At 45.1% G+C, this 27,209-nt stretch overlaps 1 protein-coding gene across 29 annotated transcripts in view; it reads right to left on the bottom strand.

Moving 5' to 3' along the window:
- The window catches only part of RPH3AL (rabphilin 3A like (without C2 domains)), a 262,037-nt gene that overhangs the window by 13,738 nt on the left and 221,090 nt on the right, over positions 1-27,209 (bottom strand). For 15 of the 29 annotated variants that reach the window (XM_029611428.1, XM_029611443.1, XM_029611421.1 and 12 more), the window contains 2 exons: positions 20,842-20,969; positions 19,844-20,493 (listed from right to left, as the gene is read on the bottom strand). The exons of 1 other annotated variant lie outside the window; for it this stretch is intronic. In XM_029611428.1, the coding sequence (XP_029467288.1) occupies positions 20,437-20,493; positions 20,842-20,969 (185 nt within the window). In that variant the 3' untranslated portion in view covers positions 19,844-20,436. Of the gene's footprint in view, positions 1-19,837; positions 20,494-20,841; positions 20,970-22,082; positions 24,111-27,209 lie in introns of those variants that run through there. 13 more of the 29 variants (XM_029611436.1, XM_029611431.1, XM_029611438.1 and 10 more) reach the window with 3 other exon arrangements.

The following is a 27,209-nucleotide window of genomic DNA, read 5'->3' as shown; positions in this document are numbered from 1 at the left end:
ACCCAGGCAAGGACTGCTTTCCGTGCCTCCCTCCCCTTTCAGGCTTGCGTGCTCACAGACTAATTCAAAAGGGCAGCGTGGCCCTTCTCCCCACTCTCGGCTTGGCACGCGGGGGCTGCCATCACTCTCTTGCCTAAATGCAGCGATGGCCTTGTCCGTAGTTCTGTTTTCCAAGTCTACAGATGCAACAGGATAAAGGCAGGAGTGGGTTAGACTCCCTGTCCAGCGTCTATAAGGCCATGACCAGGTTAAAGCCACGCCCATCACCTCCTCACAAGTGGATTTATCCCCTTTTGTTGGGGGTCTGAGAGCAGCTGACCCCGTGTGTTTCCCTCATGCAAAGAACAAACCAAAGCAAGGCCCTTATTTGCCACGTCCCACTGCTGGTGAGACAGGCAGAAGTGAAAAATCCATCCATAAGTCTAGTACATAAAATGAGATGTAGTAAAGAAATTAAATTTATGCTCCAGCTGCCAGAGTTTCATCCTTAATTCAGCAGTGGATTGTAATTGCAAAGGTGCTTACTGCAGACTGTCACTATACAATGTCATATTGTGCCATCTCAGTTATCTTTGCTTTGCTTTCTCTTGATGACAGGCACTCTCGAGCCAATCTGTGACTCTAATTACTGTGTGATCTTGAGATTTATGCCTGAATCATGCAAACTAAAAACAGGACATAAAATGGTAATAATTGGTAATATTTATTTTGATAAACTGATTTTCATGGCAACTTCAATAAGCTGAAAAAAAAAAAAAAAAGCTGCGTGACAGATCCAGAAGAAATAAACAAAAGCTTTTCCAGCTCTATTAGTATCTACAAACTTCTCCATTTATGAGATTGAATCTGGAACTCTCCAGACAATTGTATGGGGCTGAACCATCTGTGCACTTCTGGTGCCCCTAGCCCCCAGAATCTCAATGGCCTGATTGCTAACACAATCAGCGAGCCCAATTATACATCAGTAAGTGGATTCTGGAGGAAAGAGCAAATGACATTTAAAGATATACACCTCAGGGATTACCAAGCCAGAGCTGTAAACAGAGCGTCTAGCTCTTGTTCAGCCACATACAATAATAAATCCATGCAATCAAGTCTCTGAAACAACCTGCTTGTTGGGAATTAGTTCAGGGATATCAAACTCTCTAAACCCGGGTCCCTTACGGTAGGGTGCATGCACCTGGTGCTGATTCTGTCATAAACCTAATTCTCTTTAGCTCTAACAGCATCACATCTCAATGTAAACAGCAGCAGAAGCAAAAACCAGAGCAGGGAACTGGATTTGCTGTGGTGGTAACTGATAAATACCTGTCTCTGGACAGATGGATTATGCATTACTGCATGGCTCTAGGGCACTCTTCTCAAACTGGTCCTCCAGGATCATCTGGCCAGTCTGTTCTTTTTTTTTTCCCTAGAATATCCACAACAAGCAATTGTATTTGCATGCATTGTTTCCATTGTATGCAAAAAGCAAGTTTGCTTACCGTAAACGGTGTTTCTGTAGATAGCAGATGATTTAGCCATGCTGTATGGGAGCTCGTCGTGACCCTCGTAGGAGGAGCTTCCCTCAGTGAGTCACAGAGTTTGAACTCTGTGCAGCTGCGCGGTGTGTTCCCGTGCGAATCGACCATTTCCTCCTCAGTCTCTTTGTAGCCTTTTTTTTTTTTAGACTGTCTAGGGAGGAGGGTGGGAACGCATGGCTATATCATCTGCTATCTAAGGAAACACCGTTTACGGTAAGCAAACTTACTTTTTCCCGTCGATAGCAGGCTGATTTAGCCATGCTGTATGGGAGTCCCAAGCTATGGTTGGTGTCCTACTAATGTTTGTGGGAAAGTTCAGGACAGTCTTATCAGTGGTGGAGGTTTGACAAGACTGCTGAACCAAGTGCAGTATCTGAGGTTGATTGCTGTTGTAGGCAGTAGTGCAACGTGAATGTGTGTAAGGAGGACCACGTTGCTGCCTTACAAATGTCTAGTAATGGTACGTTTTTGAGGTGGGCCACCGATGCGGCCATGGCTCTAATCTGATGTGCTTTAGGTTTACTATCCAATTTCATGGAACGTTTGTTATAACAAAATTGGATGCTTTGGGTCAACCAGTTGGCGATTATTCTTTTTGAAACTGGGTGTCCTGGAGCATTGGGATTGAATGAGAGGAAAAGCTGAGAAGCTCTAGACTGAGAGTCCGTTCTCTGTTTGTAGTAGGCTAGAGCCCGTTTGCAATCTAGAGAATGCAAGTGGCGGTCTCTGTCATGTAGATGTGGCTTCGGTTTGAAGATTGGTAGGGTGATAGTCTGATTCAAATGGAACGCAGAAACCACCTTGGGTAAGAAGGTGGGACGAGGGCAAAGGGTTACCTTGTCATGGAAGAATTTTAGGAATGGAGGGTAGTGAACTAAGGCTTGTAATTCGCTGACTCTCCGTGCTGATGTGATTGCTACCAGGATTACTGTTTTCCAGATTAGGTATTTTATGTGGCAAGTGTTTAGAGGTTCGAATGGAGATACCATTAATTGCTCCAAGACTACGTTCAAGTCCCAAGGAACTTTAGTGTTGTTGGTCTTAGGTGTAGCAGTCCACGCATGAATCTGGAGATCAGAGGGTGGTGCGAAATTGGAAGCCTCTTGTTAGAGTGATGAAATGCAGTAATTGCACTAATATGTACATGAACAGAAGATGTAGCGAGATCAGACTGGTAGAGGTGGTGGAGGTAATGTAGAATCTCTGTCACCTCCGACGAGAAAGGGTTAAGTTTCTGATGTTTGCACCATTGTGAGTAACGGTGCCATTTTCCCTTGCAATTACGTCTAGTAGAAGGCTTCCTGGAGGCAATAAGAATGTCCTCTATGTGACCAGGTAGTGCGAGGTGACTTAATATTTGCCATTCAATCTCCACGCCATTGGGTGGAGGGAGTGATGCATTGCGGCGTGGTATGTTCTTTGCCCAAACTCGTCAAGATATTTGTTGTCCTTACCAGGCGGCGTGTTGGCATGTAGCTTGGAACGTTTCGCCTTGGTCATTACTGATTCGACCACGATTGAGTTGTGTGGTAGCTGTGCTGAATTAAATTTATTTATTTATTTATTTATTTAAAGAGTCTTCTATACCGATGTTAGTCGAAACATCACCTCAGTTTACATGGAACAAAAGCAACGGAAATTAGAAGTAACAGTACCCATATTGAAGGGTAGGGGGTACAAAAAACCAATAGGAGAGCAGAGACACATAGGAACAATTAACAAGTGAACTATAATGTCATAAGAACAAGTTCATAGTCAAATTCATAGTTTTGAACCCTGAATTGTGATCCATCACAATTCAATATTCATCAAGAGTGTTGGGGAAAGGCTTGTAAATATGGGTGAATTCCTCACACGGAATTTAAAATCCATTTTTCTAGACGTGGAAGGGGTGGAAAAGGGTGATTCCCACATCTTTTGAAGAACGCCTTCTAGAACTGCATGTGGTGGTAAAGCAGTGGGCTCATGTGGCATGTTGAATATCTTCAATATACCAAGTGTTTCCGTACGGGGGTCGGACACTTTCCCTGTTTCCACATTGAAGAGTGCTCCCACTTTTTTGATAAATTTAGAATATGAGAGGTCCTCAGGTGGAGATTAGGGTTCTGGTAAGCTGTCTGGTGGGTCAGACGGCATGCCCGTTGAGGAATTGGGAGATGAGACTGGTGTTATTGGCGATTCCGGGCTATAAGGGTGCTCTGAGCCTGGAGCTGTAGGATGATCTTCCCTTGGCGGTGTAGCAGGAGACCTCCCTTGTGGGGAAGGTGGTGATGGTGAAGCCGGTGGTGGAATCTTTGTTCCTTCTATTGATTCAAGATCAGCGAAAAATGTAGTTAATGCCTGAGATATTTGAGACATGGCTTTTCATGCCAAGGTGCCCCGTGGTGTCAGAGTTTGATGCCCAGTGGAAGGTGGTCGGGTAGGTAGTGCTGCTAAGAGGATGTCCTGAGCATGTGTGCCTACCGTCTGCTTCGACGGTGAAATAACCGGGGAAGGATTTCATTTTTTAAACAACGGTTCCTGAAGGATAGGTGAATGACTTTTCCTTTTTGAGATGGAGAACATATCTGAATAGATGGAGTTGCCACTGTCTGAACCTGCCTTAGAAGAAGGAAAAAGTGGTTCAGAGAGAAACTTAACATCAATGTCTGTATGTATTGCTCAAGAATGAGTCAAGTGGTCAGAGTGGACTGATGGTGTTTTTTGTTTTTCCTTGTCCAGACGGTGTTTGTGCATCGTATGCGTCGTTTTTACATGAGTCGAGTGTGAACGACGCGGTTCTTGTGATGAATGCGCCGTGAGGTGCTTCAAACACGGCGCACTTCTCCTTGTGCTTTGATAATGATGCATGCGTCGAACTCGGAGCATGCATCAACAGCGCCATGGGCTCCAATTGCGTCGACGGCGCATGCATCGATGGCGGCGTGGATGGCGCATGCGTCAGATGCGTTGAGCATCGGTCGTGCGCAGTGTGCTTCAGGGGTAACGGCGCCGTAGGGCGCAAAGAGCTAGGGACAGGTCCCTGTGACCTGGACGAAGCAGAAGACTTCTGTTTTTTACTAGGGAGAGTGATTTTCGACCCCTGTTGAGTTACCTTGAGCACTGAAGGTAAGGTGTACCTGGGCCCCATTGGTGGTATTAACTGTGGCTTCTCCCGTGGTCCCAGGGAGGAGGCCCTTTTCTGGTGGATCGATGGCTTCTTTTCCCGGCCCAGTAAAGACTGCACTGATGGCGTTGGGGCATAAGAGCTCAATGTTCTAAGTTGCTCGATGAGTTCGGCGCGTTGTCGGCGCGCTCAGGGGGACATCCATCCGCAATCACGACAAGATCCCTGGTCGTGATCGGGCCTGAGACAAATATAGCAGTGATGGACATAATTTTACACATTGGCAATGCTTAAAATCCGACGGTTTTGGTGCCATTTATGAAGAAAAACTCATGAAAAACGCAAATAGAAAAAATTCACTGAGAGAAAAAATCCCCATGTGTGTTCAGCTCGCGGAAAAAAAGAGACTGAGGAGAAAATGGCCAATTCGCGCAGGATCACACCGCGCAGCTGCACAAAGTTCAAACTCTGTGACTCACTGAGGGAAGCTCCGCCTACGAGGGTCACGACGCGCTCCCATACAGCATGGCTAAATCAGCCTGCTATCGACAGGAAATCTCTTATATACAGGTTCACTGTGGCCATTTTGAAAAACAGAGTGTCTGTGAGGTTCTTGAGGACTGGATTAAGAACCACTGCTCCAGAAACTGTTTCATCCTCAGTCACTAGCCCTCCCTATGTGCTGACAATCTTTGCAGATGGGATCTAGGACTCTGCAAGTCAGAGGACTGATCTTAGCAAGGCTTATTGTCAGTTTGCTAGTTATTCGGTATTTCCAACTGTGACAAACATCTACTGTACTGTGTGTTTCACCTTTTGGCAGCAGCATGGTAAAAGAGCAACGGAAAGACTGTTTCAGGCTAACTTTATATATGCAGAATGCTGATACCCCAATTCTGACTTTACACAGGAGCAACAGAGCCCAGTTAGAAAAACCTACTTGTGCTATTAAACCAGGGGGGACAAACTAGTGAAACTGATGATGGCATGGACACACGCCGGTTATAAAAATTCCCCCACTTGTGTGGCTCATACCTGATGTGCACGGCTGTGCACGCCCAGTTGCAAAATAGGGTGCAGACATATGTGCGCCCAGGCTATTTTATAACATACGCATGCATGTACACATATGTTATATGATATCCCCAGGCACACACCGACACCATCCCTGTGAACAGGCACATATAGGAAGAATTTTCTTATGCTGCCTCCAGTGATGCTACTAAATATTCCCGCCCGTCATTTCCAGGACTATGCGAGAAAGGAGTTCTATCACCCAGGCCATTCACTGACAGCTGTTCTCTCATCTTTTGAAAGCGCACTGAGGAAACTATTGACTACAAGGCTTTCTTTGTAGGTTTAATATCTTTGAGTCACATTTAGTCTTACCCAATACAAATATCTCTCAACAGATTCCAATAAGAAAACATTTCCCACGCACCTGTAGAACAATGTAGTAATAAATAAAACATTTTGCTAGAATGGGCTGCTGACAGCGGATGACGCATGCTATGGGATACTCGAAGGGAAAAAAAGCTGCCGAGTGAATTTTTCTAAGGTTCGTCCAAAGGGGAAGAGAAAAAAGATAGGAAGATTTAATTACACTGAACTGTGCCCACAGCAATTAGGATACTGAGATATGCTCCACTGAAAAAGAAATATCAGCAATGTACCCTTTCAAAAAAACATCTGCAGAACGCAGCAGCATCTCAAGAACACCCCGAAAATATGAGCACTCAAGAGACTGAGATTTGAAATATCTTGGCAAAATCATTAGGTGCAAAGAGCAGGCCCGCCATACATCTGCAACCACAAAAGCTGATGAAGATTATTTTGGGGGGGGGGGGGGGGGGGGGTGAGAGGAAGCAAATACATCTTCAAAAATACTTTGCACAAAAAAGCCCTGCAAATTACCTGGGGCTCGGTTTTATCATGTGAGAGCTGGAGGGTCTGCTGATCAACCAAAAAACAATTTTAAGGAGGGAACAGGTAGCTGACAAGAAATCCCACAAGATGATCCAAGTGACCCTTCATCTCGAGTCACCATTATACAGAGAATTGCTGCAAAGTATCTGAGGTTCCCTGCCCTCCCCCTGGTTATTAGGACATTTCATCTTCTCTACCCAGTCTCCAGAAGAATGGGCAGCCCTAGGGCTGTACTTTTTAAATTTCCTTACTAAAGTGCTCAGAAGGAACTCTTCTTCTGCCAGTTGAGACATGTAGGGCCGTAGAGCAGCTGGCAGAGCATAAGACCAGCCTCGCAAATGTACAACATTTTGGTCTTTTTTATTTTATGATTTACATTTTTCAGGACTCATACTGAGACATTCTGTTGGCTCTCTAAATCAGGACAAACACGGACCATGGCCCTCTAGCTGGGGCTTGGAAACTATCTGTGGAGATTTGCGTTCATGCAGCCATTCCCGATTGTTTGGCCCACTGGTAGATTTTTATCATCTCAGAAACCGGGCCCGTTTGCGGCTCTTGAGGACCGGAGTTTGACGCTGCACAAAAAGCAGATGCCGCCTCTCCCCCCCCCCCCCCCCCCCACCCCCTCATTGTTTCCACTTCCTCCTTCCTACCATGCCCCGGAGTCCAGTACACTTTTAATTGGAGGTTAAGCAACTGCAAATCTGCTCTCCAAAAGGGCCTGGGAAGAGGTTTCAACTGTTTGGCAGGTAAGCTAATGAGGCTGGGGAGCCTGGAATTCTACTAGACAGCTGCCTTGCCAGGCTGGAGAAAGATTTGCAGTTCTTTATCACAGCAGGACTGCTAGTGCACTTCCTAGTGCTCATGCAGCCATCTGTCCTGTCGTCCACCTGGCTCCATCCCATGGAATGGAGGGACCCGAGCATCCCGAAACTGGGCCAACTCTGGGGGGTCCGCTTCAGCTGAACCAGGAAAGTAAACCCTACATTATATCAGGCTTCATCCACTAAAACTGTTATAGAGTAAAAATCACCTGGGATGGGCTGCGGGTGGGGGGGAATCAGAGAGTTAACACTGCCCATAATTCAGGTATTCACCAGTGGGTGGGGTTTATTGAATCACAACCAGAGATTGCCATAGTGGGAATATCCAGACAAGGAATTAATGATAAAGTGAATCCCTTGGCAAAGGATGAGCTTTAGTGCCAATCTGTTAAAAAAAAAAAATAAAAATGGAGCCGCTAATGAAACTAAAAAAAAATGTAATTAAGTCTCTGCTACATAAAACAGCAGCCGATCAGCAGAAGTCCTTGCAAATAAATGAAAAAATGTAAATTTAAAAATAAATTAACATTTTAAAATAGGAAATGGATGCAAACAGACTTTTATCCCACAGCTGTGATATGAAGCACTAACTAATTTCTGTACGGGAGGGCTAATGAAGGCCAGAAGCTGTGTAGTCCCATGGGGTAAGAGCTGGCGTAAACGGAGGAGTTGCAGCGAGAGATTGGCTGAATCTACAGAGCTGGGCGCACATTTAAAGTATGCACACGCATTTTTGTGCCTGAATCTCAGGCTTTAAACGTATGTTCAAAATGAGGTTACATCACTCCGAAACGATCCCATGAGGTTTAATGAAACCAATGAAATGCAAACAGGGAAAACTTCATTTTTATCCCATGCCTGAGATGAGGAGGGGGAGAGCGTGTGTGTGTGTGGGGGGCACCTGGCATGGCTTTACATAGAGCATTACACAAACGCTTTGACCATCAAGAAATCTAGTTTTTGTGGCATCTGCAGGACTGGCTTCATTCCTCCACCCCCCCAAGAAATCTTTTGCAATGAGGCTGAGCAGGGTTCAATTTCACAGGCCAGGACTTTTCTACCCAGGGAGGGAGTCACAATGGCAACGCCTAGTGGCTAGAGTTGGAGACACAATTGCAGGGTCCTGGAAGAACTCTGGGAAAGTTAAAACTGAAAATAGGGGACTCCCTTACGGAGCTCCAAATGAAGGATCCTGGTGCCAGCCCCCCCAGCCCTGCTTCCTATTAAACTGAAAGCCCTAAGAACAGGTGGAAACAGCAAAGCCCCAAAAAGAAAATCCTTGCAATGTTTATCTGTGCAGAAGGGCAGCTCTTGCACTTTGCACAACAAATCTGGACCCAGCCGCTTCCTCCTGTTCCTTTAGGCCTCAGCTCAGTCAGAAGCAGTGCAGTGATTCTAGTGCCATAAGACTTCATTTGCAACTACCTGGGGATTTTCCCCCTTTTTAGTAATCCCCTCACCTAGCCCAATGTCATCGGAGCAAGGTGCCTTCACTGGGGCCACCAGGGTTCCCTCCAGAGCCCTGCAATCATGAGCTTCATATCCCACTCCTAGGCGTGACTCCCCTCTGCAGCATCCCCAGACCTAGCCTAACCAGGGACCGGAAGAGCCAGCTCGGGGACTGAAGTCATAGCTGGCTGTAGCAAATGGGCGGCCTCTCTGGTTTTGTATTGGTGACCTAGCATGGAAACAACCTTCCATAAAAAACAAACAAAAACCAGAAACAGAGAAGCATTTCCTGCATGTGCGATAGCAGTTGCTTCCAAAAGATTAACTTTTATCAATTGTTGTAAGTAATTGCAAAAAAAAAAAGTAGTACAGCTCTGAAAAGAAGAGGAAAAACTAATTTACTGGAAAATAACATTTGTAGGACAGCTCTGCTTCCCTGAGCATTTCTGTGGTGGCCGAGCCATCAGTAATCGCAGTCCCCATTCCAGCAGCACATGCTCTCACTCCATATGTGCAAGAGAAGTTGGGAGCAGGATTTTATCAAAGCTACCAGGCTGAACATTTCCCTGCTGGACCTGTGTGGTGCTACGAATTAGGGAAAAATATCGGCAACAAGTCACAGCACTTTCCACGGAGAGTTCCAGGCTGAATGGCACCTCCTTCCCAGTTATTCTCTCCCCCTTCATCCCTGCATGCACTCGTCCCCCACTTCTCCCTCTGGCATTCTCCCTTCCTCTCCCTCCTTCAACATTCTCTCCCTCTTCCCCCACTCTTTCCAAGCATTCTCGCCCACCTCCCTCCCATTTTCTCCTCCACCAGGCCCACTGCTCCACTCCTCCTGTCTGGATTCAGGGCTGCTTTAACCATTTATGGGACTCTGGGAAAACATCTGTGGATGGGATCCCTTTGTTTATAGATTGACCCCCCCACCCCCAATGCCCCATTTCACATCCCTATCCAATCTGACACTTCCCACCCAATCCTTGCTTGGTCTCTAAGTCACCCATTTGCAAGTCCCTACCCTACCCCCTACCTCCCAAATCTCTGAATCCCTGCACTCACTCATCTTCCCCATAATCAAAATACCGTTATTCCCCCATTCAATCTCCCAGCTGCTACTGTCCCCTATGACACCATGACATGATTCAGGCTGGACTCTGGCAGAAATCTTGCATAAACTTCTTTATTAGTGACAACAAAACAAAGAAGCAGCTCTGCAGTTCTTTCCAGTTCAACAAAACAAAGGTAGTATCACAACTTACAGTTCCATAGTGTTCTCTTTATTCAGGCTTCCTTCTCTCTCCTGGATCTCTTGTTCCCTCCTGGGCCTTGCTAGTCATACACCTTCCCAGGAACCTGTGCCCGGGCAAGGATTCCCTGCTGTCTTAGGGTGAACAGGGCCACGTCTCTGGATCTGGTCCTTTAAGGTGTTTTGGGATTTTCTTCTATATACGCCTTCACACACACCTTCCTCAAGTGCCAACATTTCTCTTCCTACCACCGCACCAAAGGTTTTAAACAAGCCTCTTCTTACAAGTAAAATAACTGAATATTCTACAGAGTTTTTCACTTTCATGTGGAGATTTCTTTTAAAGAATTTAGCTCATTTGGAAAATTTGAATAACTCTGAGATCAATATTAAAATGGTTTGTGTGGCTTGGAGAAAGCCAGATAAACCCCCAGATTTCAAATTTTCCCACTGCTCCCTGGCTAAACTTTGACTGGACTGATTGTTTTCTGAACAAAACTTCCTGGCACAAAAAAAAAGCGTTACTAGGCGTGCTCCTAGGGCATAGTGCTGCCCCGATAAATTTATCCAAATAAATCTGTCCAGGGGAACTGCACTGCTACAGTTACCTGAATAATTCTGTCCAGGGGAACTGCACTGCTACAGTTACCTGAATAATTCTGTCCAGGGGAACAGCACTGCTACAGTTACCTGAATAATTCTGTCCAGGAGAACAGCACTGCTAAAGTTACCTGAATAATTCTGTCCAGGGGAACAGCACTGCTACAGTTACCTGAATAATTCTGTCCAGGAGAACAGCACTGCTACAGTTACCTGAATAATTCTGTCCAGGGGAACAGCACTGCTAAAGTTACCTGAATAATTCTGTCCAGGGGAACAGCACTGCTACAGTTACCTGAATAATTCTGTCCAGGGGAACAGCATTGCTACAGTTACCTGAATAATTCTGTCCAGGAGAACAGCACTGCTAAAGTTACCTGAATAATTCTGTCCAGGGGAACAGCACTGCTACAGTTACCTGAATAATTCTGTCCAGGGGAACAGCACTGCTACAGTTACCTGAATAATTCTGTCCAGGGGAACTGCACTGCTACAGTTACCTGAATAATTCTGTCCAGGAGAACAGCACTGCTACAGTTACCTGAATAATTCTGTCCAGGGGAACAGCACTGCTAAAGTTACCTGAATAATTCTGTCCAGGGGAACAGCACTGCTACAGTTACCTGAATAATTCTGTCCAGGGGAACAGCACTGCTACAGTTACCTGAATAATTCTGTCCAGGAGAACAGCACTGCTACAGTTACCTGAATAATTCTGTCCAGGGGAACAGCACTGCTAAAGTTACCTGAATAATTCTGTCCAGGGGAACAGCACTGCTACAGTTACCTGAATAATTCTGTCCAGGAGAACAGCACTGCTAAAGTTACCTGAATAATTCTGTCCAGGAGAACAGCACTGCTACAGTTACCTGAATAATTCTGTCCAGGAGAACAGCACTGCTACAGTTACCTGAATAATTCTGTCCAGGGGAACAGCACTGCTACAGTTACCTGAATAATTCTGTCCAGGGGAACAGCACTGCTAAAGTTACCTGAATAATTCTGTCCAGGGGAACAGCACTGCTACAGTTACCTGAATAATTCTGTCCAGGGGAACAGCATTGCTACAGTTACCTGAATAATTCTGTCCAGGAGAACAGCACTGCTAAAGTTACCTGAATAATTCTGTCCAGGAGAACAGCACTGCTACAGTTACCTGAATAATTCTGTCCAGGAGAACAGCACTGCTACAGTTACCTGAATAATTCTGTCCAGGGGAACAGCACTGCTACAGTTACCTGAATAATTCTGTGCAGGAGAACAGCACTGCTAAAGTTACCTGAATAATTCTGTCCAGGAGAACAGCACTGCTACAGTTACCTGAATAATTCTGTCCAGGGGAACAGCATTGCTACAGTTACCTGAATAATTCTGTCCAGGGGAACAGCACTGCTACAGTTACCTGAATAATTCTGTCCAGGAGAACAGCACTGCTAAAGTTACCTGAATAATTCTGTCCAGGAGAACAGCATTGCTACAGTTACCTGAATAATTCTGTCCAGGGGAACAGCACTGCTAAAGTTACCTGAATAATTCTGTCCAGGAGAACAGCACTGCTAAAGTTACCTGAATAATTCTGTCCAGGGGAACAGCATTGCTACAGTTACCTGAATAATTCTGTCCAGGAGAACAGCACTGCTAAAGTTACCTGAATAATTCTGTCCAGGAGAACAGCACTGCTACAGTTACCTGAATAATTCTGTCCAGGGGAACAGCACTGCTAAAGTTACCTGAATAATTCTGTCCAGGAGAACAGCACTGCTACAGTTACCTGAATAATTCTGTCCAGGAGAACAGCACTGCTAAAGTTACCTGAATAATTCTGTCCAGGGGAACAGCATTGCTACAGTTACCTGAATAATTCTGTCCAGGAGAACAGCACTGCTACAGTTACCTGAATAATTCTGTCCAGGGGAACAGCACTGCTACAGTTACCTGAATAATTCTGTCCAGGGGAACTGCACTGCTACAGTTACCTGAATAATTCTGTCCAGGAGAACAGCACTGCTAAAGTTACCTGAATAATTCTGTCCAGGAGAACAGCACTGCTAAAGTTACCTGAATAATTCTGTCCAGGGGAACAGCACTGCTACAGTTACCTGAATAATTCTGTCCAGGGGAACAGCATTGCTACAGTTACCTGAATAATTCTGTCCAGGAGAACAGCACTGCTAAAGTTACCTGAATAATTCTGTCCAGGAGAACAGCACTGCTACAGTTACCTGAATAATTCTGTCCAGGGGAACAGCACTGCTACAGTTACCTGAATAATTCTGTCCAGGAGAACAGCACTGCTACAGTTACCTGAATAATTCTGTCCAGGGGAACAGCACTGCTACAGTTACCTGAATAATTCTGTGCAGGAGAACAGCACTGCTAAAGTTACCTGAATAATTCTGTCCAGGAGAACAGCACTGCTACAGTTACCTGAATAATTCTGTCCAGGGGAACAGCATTGCTACAGTTACCTGAATAATTCTGTCCAGGGGAACAGCACTGCTACAGTTACCTGAATAATTCTGTCCAGGAGAACAGCACTGCTAAAGTTACCTGAATAATTCTGTCCAGGAGAACAGCATTGCTACAGTTACCTGAATAATTCTGTCCAGGGGAACAGCACTGCTAAAGTTACCTGAATAATTCTGTCCAGGAGAACAGCACTGCTAAAGTTACCTGAATAATTCTGTCCAGGGGAACAGCATTGCTACAGTTACCTGAATAATTCTGTCCAGGAGAACAGCACTGCTACAGTTACCTGAATAATTCTGTCCAGGAGAACAGCACTGCTAAAGTTACCTGAATAATTCTGTCCAGGAGAACAGCACTGCTACAGTTACCTGAATAATTCTGTCCAGGGGAACAGCACTGCTACAGTTACCTGAATAATTCTGTCCAGGAGAACAGCACTGCTAAAGTTACCTGAATAATTCTGTCCAGGGGAACAGCATTGCTACAGTTACCTGAATAATTCTGTCCAGGAGAACAGCACTGCTACAGTTACCTGAATAATTCTGTCCAGGGGAACAGCACTGCTACAGTTACCTGAATAATTCTGTCCAGGAGAACAGCACTGCTAAAGTTACCTGAATAATTCTGTCCAGGAGAACAGCACTGCTATACTTACCTGGACAATTGTACACAAGCAGCCTTAGAGCAGACATTTTGCTGGCATGGCTTTAGGCTGAATATCCTGGCTGAATATTAACATCTATGAAATTGTACGTACACATACACAAACAATATAGGAACCAACAAAACCATTGCTGCTACCTTGGACCGAGCAGCATCTTCATGGGTTATCATATCTCCTGCTGCTCAGTAAGCTTATGTACAACCACAGGTGACAGTAGGGCATAATAATGTGCTCCACAGTGCCTACAGTTGGTCAGACTCGCAGCCCACACTGGTCTTTGGTTTTCATGCCAGTGTCTCTTTCCTTTGTTCCATACCCTTGCTATTTAAACAGCTCACGAGTGAACTGTGCAGTCAAGGATAAAGAGGAGAGCTGCTGCTGCCATCAGTAAAGAGTAGCATCCAAGGCTGCCTCTTTAAAGATGCAGAGTTGCATAGGTTTATGGCACTTTCAATGCAGCTGACCTGGGAACATCTGTGTCTTTCATGGGGAGGACTCTCTGCAGTTAACATTTCCTTGAGCTTAGTCCTCTGTCCAAGTGCATGCCCAGCCAGCAGCACCACTGCCAGGTCCACTGGCTGACCAGCCCCCAAGGGTGATGCCATTGCATTTCTCATCTACCGGTTCCACAGGCAATCATCCAGCTCACCTTATTCAAAGGCTGGCCCCTGGCTCCAGGCTCCAGACTTCTAGCTTCCCCCAGACCTGTCTGCTGGGGATGATCGAGGTTCTAGTGATAGAGCATGGAACGCTCTAGGTGCCATAGCTTGGGGGTCAGAATAGCTGCAGAGAAGCAAAACTCCTGGTTGATGCCGCTCATAAATAACAGAAAATAAACGTTACAATACAGAATAATTTTATTCCTAGGAAAGGCATTCTGCATTCTTGTGGTAGAATTTCAACTGGAGAGTTTGCAGCTGACTTGAAATGCATTTAATCCCAAAGGCCTTTGAGAGGTTCACCAATGCCTTGGGCCTTCTTGCACCTTGGACCTATGTGTTGATCTTACATAGGTAGGGCATCGAGATATGCTCACCAGAACTATGAATGCTGTTATTTTGGCATATTTGCCCATTTTTGTACAATTGCCCAGTACAATAAAACATCTGTTCCATGGCAGAACTGTGTGCTGGTGACTCATTAGGAGTGAAATCATATGGGAGGAGCCTTCTCCTGCAGCTCAGTGGATCTCAGAGAGAACCTCCTTGGTCTTGCTCCAACAATTCCGTGACTCACAATAACTTCATTAGTAAAGATGACTCCTTCCAAAAAGTGAGATTTGAGGAATGTCTTGTTTTGGTTTATTGGTTTTCAGTCATACTTTCATTGATTTACTCTGGGGTGTACTTTATTTCCCCCAAAGTCTCTATCTTTCTTTAAAAGGTTTTTATTCCATACTTTTGGAACTGAGTAAAAGAGGGAGAAAAACAGCATCTTGTGGATAACTTTTACATTCTTAGACTGGGGCAGATTGCAAAAAAAAACTCATGAAGCATGTAATTCTCCTCTCTGCTGCAGGCAATGGGGTGTGAAAGGTTTGTCATATAAAAGGTTCCTACAGCCACAAAGCCTCTCCCAACCACAATCAGCGCTCTGACTTAGGACTACCAGCTTTATAGCTTCAACTTTTGTACCGTCCAGAACCTCAGTATAGAAATGCTCATCTTTTCGGAGAGAGGGTAGGGGGAGCCCTCGGCCATATCTTCCTGCGCCTTTGGGTTTCTGACTCCATCGGAACCGAGGCTGGGATCTGGCACCATGAACCTTCACTCACAACTAGCCAAGGTTGTTGGCTTTTTTTTTTTTTGCCACAGTAATTTTTCTGGAGACCATATGTGACACACAAAGATAATTTGCCATTCTGTCGATGAGTCCTTGACACTTCCAAACATCTTTTCTTTGGAAGGAACTCACTGGGGGGAGGGCTACAAGCACACGGGTACATTTTTAAAGCCCGGTGCGCGCAAATACTGGGAGATATGCGTGTGTTGCCAGGCCATGCTTACGCCGAGCACGTTTTTGAAACGGCCCGGCCTCACGCGTGCAGCTTTCAGTACACGCAGCAGTGCCAGGGTCTGTATAAGGGGTGGGCCAGGGGCGGGGGATGGCTGGGACAGCGACCATTAGCGTACACCGGCAGCTGGCCAGCACGCAGAACTTTCTACAGCTCAGAAGAGCGAGTAAGTTAAAAACAAACAAACCAAAAAACAAAAAGGTTTCTTGGGGGAGGTTAGGGGTAGGGGAGGAGAGGGGAACAGGGAGGAAGGGTAGGTAGGGGGATAGGGAATGTCCCGATTACGTTGCCGTGCGTTTTTGTTGTTTTTTTTTAGAAAATCACCCCCTTGCGCGTGAGTCAGGCACACATGTGCACGAGGGTATCATATTTTATAACATGCATATAGCGACGCACACGCATGTTTGAAAATCTACTCCTAAATTAATTCAATTATATATACTGGGGTGAATTTAAAGCATTTGTGTGTGTGAATGACTTGTTAAAAAATAGCAAAGGCGCTGTGCACATAAAAGCACACAAAAAAAAAAGAGGCATTCTGGTGACAGAATTAGGATTTACACACATACTTTTGATTTTAAAAAGTAAATCCCCAAGCACAAGAAGCAGGTGAGTCAGTGCCTGTTATTTCACAGAATTTTCGAAGGAAATTTATCCGCATGCATTCAGTTTGAAAACTGGAGTAACTTATGCCCGTAGATTCCGCATGGGTTACCTGCAACACTGTAAAATGACCTCTGCCCTTACAATTTTTTTCATTCATCAGTAGGCTTGGCTCTAGGTCTCCAAAGTAGCGCATTGTCCTGCGTCTCTGAAGTGCTGGAGCAGTCTTTCCGGCGCCCTTCTTGGCTCTGGCTATTTTAACTGCAGTTGAGTTTGCAGTCTGTCTGAGGGAAGGGGCTATTATTAAACAAACCATTATCTAGCTAAATACTGCAGATTCTCAAATGTAAGGGCTGGTTTGGAGCTCCTGAACAGTGCATAATAGAGAATTATTTTGCTAAATATTTCTATGCTATCTTCTCTTGGCAGCCTTTTTGAAGAGCTATTAATAGAGAAATTAATAATGTTGAAGGGATAAAACAGTAGCCACAGGTGAGGCCACTTATTTGCTGCTGGAGCCTGACTCCATGTGCATCGCCACTTAACAGGAAACTTGACTGAATGGCATGAAAGAATTTTACATTGGGACTTTGTAAAGGCCATGAGATAAATATATACAATCTTAGATTTATTTATATACACACACACACATATATATATTTAGACAGATAGAGAGAGAGCCTTAGTCTCCACTTTTCCTCCTCTAAAACTTCTGAAAGTTAAAGTAAAGCTGCATACTAATATTAATAAATTGCAGAGATGAGAGCAGGAACCAGGCTAATGGAAAGATTTTAAGAAAGAAGAAAGCCATGGATGTGTGGGAACAAAATACCAGGCTGTGCAGCGGATGAAATGCAATGGGGTGGGATTAATGAACGGCGCGTTCACCTCCACAGGCCCACAGTTCTCACCTTTTGTCAATGACAAAATGTCAAAATAAAAAAAGACTGAGGCTATTCATAGATTGATATTTTCCAGGATTTCAAAGCTATGAATTAACCCGAAAGCCACGTGGATGCTTAACGCCATGGATTGGTGCTGATGCAGGCTTTGCAGAAGTCTGCCATGCCAGTCCATGCTTTAAAGAGGTTTTTGTATGCATGTTCCACTCATAAGCATCCTACAAACGTCAGTGTAAGGGAGAGGAAATGGGGGCCTTACCTAAAAATTGGAAACCAAGAGCTCTGCCAGTGCTGATCCTTGCAAAAATCACTTTTAGTGATTTGGATTTTAGATTTAAGTACTGGCTTCTTCCAAATCTGAGCGCGAGGTAAGTTACAACCAGAGAGCTTACAATCTAAGTACTTGATGCACTAAGGGTTTTTTCTAGGGATGTGCAGAGGGACGCCATACGTTGCATTCAGAATTCGTATTCGTTGGGGGGCAGATACATTGCATTCGGCAAGGGGGGCCCCCGATACGTTAATGCTTTCATTCTTATTCGTTTCCTGGCTAAAATTGAATTAACTACAACCCCCCACCCTCCTGACCCCTCCAAGACTTACCAAAACTCCCTGGTGGTCCAGCGGGGGGGGGGGGGGTCAGGAGCCATCTCCTGCACTCACACCCTCGGCTGCCGGTATTCAAAACGGCGCCGATAGCCTTTGACCTTACTATGTCACAGGGGCTACCGGTGCCATTGGTCAGCCCCTGTCACATGGTAGGAGCACAAGATGGCACTGGCCATCCATCCATCCGTCCCCCCAAGACGTGCCAAAAGTCCCTGGTGCTCCAGCGGGGGTCCGGGAACGAACTCCTGCACTCGGGCCGACGGCTGCCAGTAGTCAAAATGGCGCCGATAGCCTTTGCCCTCACTATGTCACAGGGGCTGACCAATGGCACCGGTAGCCCCTGTGACATAGTAAGGGCAAAGGTATCGTTACCATTTTGAATACCGGCAGCCGAGGGCGTGAGTGCAGGAGATGGCTCCCGGACCCCCCACTGGACCACCAGGGAGTTTTGGTAAGTCTTGGGGGGGTCAGGAGAGTGGGAGGTTTGTTTAAATTCGCTCCTTTAGACAGCCGAATAATTCGGCGAGGATTCATTGTATTCGTGGGGAATCGCGATACGTTTCACTTCCCCACGAATACAACGAATATGGCCCTATACATTGCAGATTACCAATATGTTAGAAACGAATGCACACCGCTAGTTTTTTCCCATAGACACAAAATGGGAGAAAAGCCTTAATGAATGCGGCCCTAATCTGGCACCTGAGGCAGTGGCAGGTGAAGTGATTTGCCCAAGATCACAAGGAGCATCAGTGGCAGGAGGAGGCTTCACTAGTTCTTCAGCTGCTGCTTTAACCACTAGGCCACTCCTCCACCACTCTCATGATCTTAGACATTCCTTTTCCTCATTATTAAGCATCGGCCTCGCTAAAAGGTGAATTTTAAAAGCCTGGCACGTGCCAAACCCGGGAGAGAAGGGAGGCTATTAAACGTAGGGGGGTTTGGAAGTCCTATCTCTTACCTGGGCAAACTGGGAAAATTGGCGATGGGGTCGGCCCGTGTCTTTTAAAATCCCCTCACTTATGCAGAAGAAGTGGCATTTGTGTGCATAGATGCAGATCCACTTAAAATTGCCAAGCTATTTTATAACATGTGCTCATAATATATGCATGTACATTATAAACCAGCCCCATCCCTAGCTATGGGCTGATGGATGCGTGCACCAGTTTAAAAGTTACCCTCGTTGGCCATCAACTTTGGTGCACCTCTGCTCCGTGTGCTCAGCTCCCCTCTGTTTCATCAACATTTACAGATATCAGCTTTTTTTTTTCTTTTTAAAACATCGTCACCACGAAAGTAAGCAATGCCACATCTCCCCTTCTCTGCCCTGCAAGGCAGACAGCACATCTACACCAGCAGCAGCTGCCCATGCTTTCGGTGAGATGAGAAGCAGTCGCATAAACCCACGCGGTTATTTCGAAAAGAACACCCTTGCCCTGTAAAGCACAACCTGAAAACAATCCAGAGACCTGGCAAAGGTTTTGTGACGCCTTAGAATGATTATAGTAAAAGACAAAAAACAACAACCCCTTCAATTAACCTGTCAGCGCTCATCAGGTTTTTCACCTGTGCACGGATGGCATTTAGTTTTCAGTGCGTTTGTCACAATATTTATTTCCAGAGGAAAAACTAAATGCAGGGAAATAAAGGAGATGGTTGGGGCCTGCCGGTTGCTGACAAGCTGCTCTGAAAATGAAGCATTTCCTCCCAGACACCAGCAACAGCTTAAATGCTCTGCGCTAAGCAAAATGGAAGGCAAGGAATCCAAGTTTGAATCGGAAAGTAGGACCCCCATGGAACGGAGCCTTCTTACCTTTGAAGCGCAAGCTAGAAGGGAAAACACGGGGGAGGGGGGGGGAAGCAAATAACAGAACTAACTTTTCCCCAAACGTCCAAAGGCAGAGGATGAGCAGCACTGGCTCTGCCAGCAGGGAGGCGTCCTAGGACTGGCAAAGCAGAGGTGGTGAAGTCTTAGGCCAGATGGTGTCCCACCTGCCCCCACCCCATTTGTGGTTCTGGGGATAAATGCTGAGTACGTCGGGCCCCCACAGTTTGTGATTACAACAAAAGGGATGGCTCCTGAAAACCTAAGAAGATATATGTGCACCCGCAGCCAGGTTATGCAGGAAAAGAACACGTCCTCATGAGAGAGGGGACCATTTGAATTACCAGGCCCAGGCGTTTCCATCTTTCAGATGTTCCTGAATTTTAGAAAATCTTGGAGCCACTTCTTGCAGATTCTAAACAATGAATTGATTTTATTTCTTTTCCTATTAAACAGAACATGCAACGCAAAGCATAAAGTCCTTTGAACAAGGTGGTCTGTTGAGGTGTCTCATCCAAACAAGGTGAAACGTCCTGCGGAAAAACTCGCCGAATGGCCTCCCTTAGCAAACCTTACATAAGAACACACACGGCTTTAATGTTATACCGAATACGGTTCTTCACATTTCCCCAATGACTGCAGACAGTGAACGGGGAAGATCAGCAGTCCCCTAGTTGTAGAAGGCCAAAATACTGGGAGACATTTGTCCTGTGTCCATTTTTGCATGCTGAAAGAAAATATTAATATTCAGGCCAGATCATGTAATATTCAGCCCTGTCCGCCAGAAATTTATTATGTGCATAATTGTTTCTTTTTTTTGTCTAGCTCAGATTTTTGCAGAATAGATATTTTTGTTAGAGCGGCTGTCTCTTCCTGTATGATTTTGCCTGGATACTAGAAGGCCTGCTTCTGAGCGGAAGAAAAATAAAGAATTTCAGCGAGGCATGAAAGACCAGCCCTGGGTAAACGTAAACCACTTGTTCCATGTTGAGCCTGGTGAATTCATACTTTGCCCCAGAGACCAAGGGATGCTGCTAGTCCTATTCGGTCAGTAAGATGGAGAGCCAATATCTACCTTAAAAACATAACGTGATGAGGAAGTTCTGGGCCACCAGCATGTGGGGTGAATGAGGCTTGGATTCCGATTCCCAGTGCCTGCTGGTAACTTCAGGAAAGGAGGTGCCAGCAACACAAAAACAAGGGCTGAAATAATAGAAAGCAGAGCGGATCACCACATACTCCCCTACAAAAGCAACATGGGGGGAGGGGGGAGCATATTTTATAACAGCGCTCATGAATTTGTAGGTTGGCCTATGTCTACCTGACACCAACGTTCATAGGGAATGTCCATGCATAAGTCTGCTTTGAATACCAGCCCAAAAGCGCTGCCTGTGCAGTGTTACACCTGCTACTTTTCAGGTGGAAAGTTTTGGGGGAAGTTTATGCACACACTTTTAAAAATCAGAAAGTATGATGGTAACTTTTAAACAAGCGCACGTTCATAGGTTCGCATCCAGAAATGTGGCCATTTTACAACATATGCACGAATATGTGTGCATGTTACAAAATAGCCTGGCCGCGCGCATTTTTAAGTGGATGCACGGTGCCTATGCGTGGAAATGCTGCTTCCACCGCATAAACTGGGTGATTAAAAACAATCGCACCGACACCATTACCAATTTTCCCAGTTTGCCCAGCTAAGGGACAGGACTTCCCTAGTTTAGTAGCCTCTCTTCTCCTCTGATAGCTCCAACCCTTAAAGCCCTGCCGATCTGCCTATTTATCTTTATTTTATAACTTACACGTCATCCATAGCAGAAGTAAAGTTACGTGGCAGGGGACTCCAGTGCACACCTGTGCACATGAGTATTTACATACCGATGTCAAGTTAAAATCCAGGAACTCTCATGATTTTCATTTGAATGTGTACCGGCAAGTTCACACGTATCCAGGTGGCTTTTAAAATCCGCTCGGCCTGCACCAACCCGATTTATACGCATATCTCCCGGTTTGGTGCATGCCAGGCTTTTAAAATTCACCTTATAGTGCGTAAAAGCAAACCTTGCCCACAGTCCACCTCCAGAAGGCTTCTCCTCAGTGGGCTTAAAATGACATACATCCAGGGTGCACACATGTGTAATTTTACATACATGGCAGTTAGGCAATTTTCAAAAGGGCCAACTCGATAGGTAAAGCACTGTTTTCCTTGCAAAGCCTCTACGGTACAGAAGAGCCAGGGATGATCAACAACCAAATCCCAAGCATGGGAATGGGGAAGGCCTGCTGACCTCAAGAAGATACACACACACACACAGAGAAGAGCAAAAGATATTTTCTATTCACTGTTTGATGCCGAGTTCATCAAGCTGTCAAATTCCTAGCAACACATATTGAAGACAAGGTATTTGGGTTACTTCTCACAGGATACGCTAACCAGCAATAAAGCATTTCTAATTCACTTTGCATTATCTAGCAGTCAGAATGTTTGCATCAACTTCAACACAAACACAATTTATATAAAAAAAACAGATTCCCAGTTGCAAGGAATGCTTCTCTCCTCCATAACACAGGTTCATGTTTGTCTTTAAATTTCATGTTTGGAGGAAGGAAGATATAACTTGACTCTACTGTACAACACAGTGCTTTGTTTGCAAAGACACTGCATAATTACTTTATATTAATTAGGGTTGTGCTCATTTGATCTACCAAATGAAGACCAAACTGATGTTAGGATTTGAACCCAATAATTACTGGTTTAGCCTTTAGATCCAGCTCTCAAATTATTCTTTGGGTCTGTGCCATGAGAAGCCTGTCAGAAGTCTTTTAAAGGAGAGGCACCAAGTTATACCATAACCGTGTGGGTTTTGAAAGGCAACAGCAACATAATCATGCAAGCAAATGAACTTGCCTAGGCCTCTGAATAGGCACCTGTGCTGAGGAGTAAAGAGAAGGCAGGTTACAGCTAAGTAACACACAGGATGGGCTTATCCTGAAGTGAGACAGGACATCACAAACACAACCTCTCTGAACATGTTAACATGACAGAATGTTAAACTGCAACTTTTAACATTTCCTAAAATGGAAAACAGTTTTCTCCGATTACACCAACATTTTACTACTGCCTTCCACTACGGACACAATTACTCTCCAAGTTGCTTTTATGGTTCTCCACTACACTTCATCTCTGTTTACATCTGTGGTTTTCTTTCTTAAGAGGCACTGGGGCCCTGGTCATGAGAATTAGATAAGGGTTCAAAGCCAAAGTCTTGGTTCTTGTAATATTTTCAAAAAGCAAGTGGACAAGGTCAATGCAGAGATACTAATAATAATCGTAGAGTGAGGTGCGAGTCAGGCAGCTGTGAAATCTATCTTTATTCAAGATTCATGGTCAGTGATCCATCAGTCAAACTTTTTTTCAGCAAAGGTCATGTCAGATGCCCTGAAGTGTATTTGTTAATGGGTGCTGTCATGGAGGAGTTTTATTGTAGAAGATTATATAATGCAATTCAGGGGAGGGGGACAGGGACCTGTGGATAGCTGGCTGTTGAAAGGGCATTAAGCGGGCACTTCTACATAGCATGGGACATCTCTGGCTCTGCATAAAAATCACAAGGATGGTTCAGAAATGTTAAAACCTGAACAGCTGATTTAGGGCAGGTTATAAAAACTCACCCTCTTGCCCCATTCACTGAAGGAGCAGTAACACAGCTGTTTTGAATGCAGGAAAATTCTTCTGTGCAGGAGACAAGAGTTAGTGGAATTGTACCGTGTCATAGTAAATCTTATGTCTGTGTCTGATCATTCTGGATATAACAGGGCCAATCCAGTCCATTCAGTGGGGACTCTGTGCTGACTTCAGAATGAATAAATAGCCCACACTGCCTAAGTACAAATGATCCTGACCCTACACACTCCAAACAGAACACACTAAAAAATGAAACACATTTCAAACCCACTCATCACTTTGAAATTTCCATATGTTAATCTTGGTTACAAATATTAAAATGCAATTGCTCAAAACACTGGTAACGCTTTTCGCCTTCTCTGACGTGTGCATCTCCTGGCTTTCGTCAGATGTTCACAGAAAAATGAAAAGCGAGCAGAGCTAATGACAAGGAGAGATCCTCATGACCTTTGATCCCACCACTCAAAGGTCTCAGCAGGAAGGCCCAGGCTGATCATGACAGTAGGAGAAACCACACGTTGCCACAGATTCTTTATCTTCCATAAAAAGAATGTCCTTGCGTGAAAGAGAACACTTCCGGTCCTGGAACATTATTATCCTATTTTATTATTCTTTTTGCCTCCATCATCACCATGGACTCATATGGGAGTATCGTTTGCCTTTGGGAGGGAAGAAAAAGAGAGAAAATATGCTTTTGGAGAGCATGAATCAACATTAGTTTGTGTGTTCTCTCTCAAAGTAATTGTGAAGCTCATCAGCACCACAACAAAGGAAAACGTGAAGGCTCTTTCACTCCTGCCATACGAACAGTCAAACCGCAGGAGACAGGAGAAGGTGAAGCATTCAGAAGAGCAAATGAATGGGGACAGTCACAGACAGGCAGGAAGTGAGAATATGAAGACAGGAAGTGAGGAGAGAGAGAAAAACGAGAGAGACAGAATGTGGACCTGTTCTAGTTCAACTTTGGTTTTATCTACAGTACTGAGAAAAAGTCTAGGATGGTCTCTACTTTAGCAGAATTTATATTCAAAAGATGATTAGATCTTAATCTAAACCCTGATAAGAGGAAAATTTAACCCCCTTGTATATATGGACTCAGATATAAAGGATTTATTTTGATTCTTCATTCAACAAAAGAGATTAAACCATAAGTATTCTTGTATGAAAAAGTTCATTGAGTAACTGGTGGCATCTCCGTGCGCAGCAATAACTTCCGCTAAACGTTTCCTGTAACTGTTGATCAGTCTCTCACATCATCCTTGAGGAATTCTGGCCCTTTCAACCATACAGACCTGTTTCAACTCTGTGACATTTGAGGACTTCCTTGTATGAACAGCTCGCTTCAGGTCTTGCCACAACATTTCAATAAGGTTGAGGTTGGCACTTGACTTGGCCAATCCAAAACATAAAATTTCTTCTTATTCAGCCATTCAGTAGTAGATTTTCTTGAATGTTTAGAGTTGTCTCCCAGCATGACCCGCTTTCATCTCAGCTTCAGCTCATAAACGCCTGACATTCTCCTCTACAATTTCCTGATATAAAGCAGAATTTATGGTTCCATCAATGATCACAAGCTGTCCAAATCCTGATGCAGCAAAGCAGCCCCACCTTGCTTTACAGTCAGGATGAGCTTCTTACTTTGGAAGGCAGTGGCGAAATTACTTATCTGATAATTTTGTTTTCCTTAGTGTAGACAGATGGACTCAGGACCAGTTAGTTTATGCTCCCCTGCCAGCAGATGGAGATGGAGCAAGCTGATGTCACAGTATATATAACCCTGCAGTGATCCCAGCCTGCCAATATTCTCTTCAAATGCAACTGTGGGCAGACTAGCAAAAAACTTAATTAAAAATTAAAAACATGATTAAAAACAGATAACTAGAACTGTACTCAACCAACCATAAACACTGAACTCACGTTACGAAGGTACCCCCAGTTAGGGACTGGATGAATACTTACCAGTAATCCCTTGGGAGCCAGAGCCCCACAGGAGGACTATTGACACACTCATGTGGCAGCTGAGGGCAGGAAGCTGAGTCCATCTGTCTACACTAAGGAAAATCAAATTATTAGGTAAGTAATTTCTCCATTTACTAGCATGTAGACAGATAGATTCAGGACCAGTGGGATATACCAAAGCAACTCCATAACAGGTTGGGAGGCTACCCGTGGTCCAGTCAACATCGCACGTGCAAAAGCTGCATCCTCCCGAGCCTGCATATCCAGACGATAAAACCTGGAAAAAGTGTGTAAGGAGGACCACGTCGCAGCTCGACAGGAGACAAGAAACTAACCTCTGTCCATGATGCTGTCTGAGCTCTAGTGGAATAAGCCCTAACCTGAGTAGGCAATGGCTTTTCAGCATCACATACGCTGCCATGACTACCTCCTTAATCCAGCAAGCTATGGTAGCTCACAAAGCCAGAGCACCCTGCTTACTCTCGCCATGGAAAACAAACAGGCAATCTGTTTATCAAAAAGGTTCTGAAATCTCCAGATACCGCATAACAAGTCTCTTGACATCCAAGAAGCGCAAGAAGCGATACTCTTCCGCATCCCTGCCTTATCTAGGGACGGCAAGGAGATGAACTGATTCAAATGAATGTCCGAAACTACCTTGAGCAAGAAGGATGGAACAGTATGCAGCTGTAATGCCATCGGAATACCAGAAGGAACAGCTCCCAGCAAGGAACACAGTCTTCAAGGTCAACAACCGCAAGGAAAGGCTATGCAGTGGCCGAAACGTAGGGCCTGCCAAAAAATCCAGCACTGACTTAAGACTCCACAAGAGGAATGGTAACCTTAAGGGAGGCCTAAGATGCTTCACTCCCTTCAAAAAATGGACCACATCAAGTTGAGACAACAATGAACTACCATTCACCTGGCCCCTGAAACAGGAAAGAGCTGCAACCAGCATCTTCAAGGAATTAAGGGCCAATTCTTTATTCAACCCATCCTGCAAAAAGACCAGAATGAGCGGTATCTTAATTGAACGAGGAAGAACATCTCGCTCTTCACATCAGGCCTCAAAAACTCTCCAAACCCACACATAAGCCAAGGAAGTGAAGAACTTCTGAGTGCGCAGTAAGGTGGCAATCACCGCAGACGAATAACCACACTTCAACAGGTAAGCCCTCTCAAGAGCCAAACCGTATGACAGAACAGAATCAGATCCTCGTGAAGAACTGGTCCCTGCTGAAACAGATCCATGTATGGTGGAAGGCGAAGGGGAGTCTCCACCAAGAGTCTTCGCAAATCTGCATACCAAGGACGCCTGGCCCAATCCGGTGCCACCAGGAGTACTAGCCCCCTGTGACCTTCAATCTTTCTAATTACCCTGCCCAGAAAGGGCCATGGAGGAAAGGCATAAATCAATCTGTCTTCCGGCCAGACCTGTACAAGAGCATCTATTCCCAGGGACCAAGGATCTCTCCTGTGACTGTAGAATCAAGGAACCTTCGCATTGCGAGAAATCGCCAGCAGGTCTAGAAATGGAAGGCCCTAGCAATCCACAATCAGCTGAAATGTCTTGGCTGACAACACCCACTCTCCTGGGTCCAGATTTTCCTTGCTTAGAAAGTCTGCTGTTACATTGTCTTTTCTGCAGATGACTTTTATCCCATTCCATAAGCTGGTCTATATTTCCTGCAACACTTGCTGGCTCGCCTCCCTGGCGACTGATATAGGCCACCGTTATCGCGTTGTCTGCCATCACGTGAACTGCTTGATCCCGCAGCCTGTGGCCGAACTGCAAGCAT

Source organism: Rhinatrema bivittatum, chromosome 8 (assembly GCF_901001135.1).
Source record: "Rhinatrema bivittatum chromosome 8, aRhiBiv1.1, whole genome shotgun sequence".
In the NCBI taxonomy this organism is placed as follows: domain Eukaryota; kingdom Metazoa; phylum Chordata; class Amphibia; order Gymnophiona; family Rhinatrematidae; genus Rhinatrema; species Rhinatrema bivittatum.
This window is presented reverse-complemented; position numbering and strand designations above follow the sequence as displayed.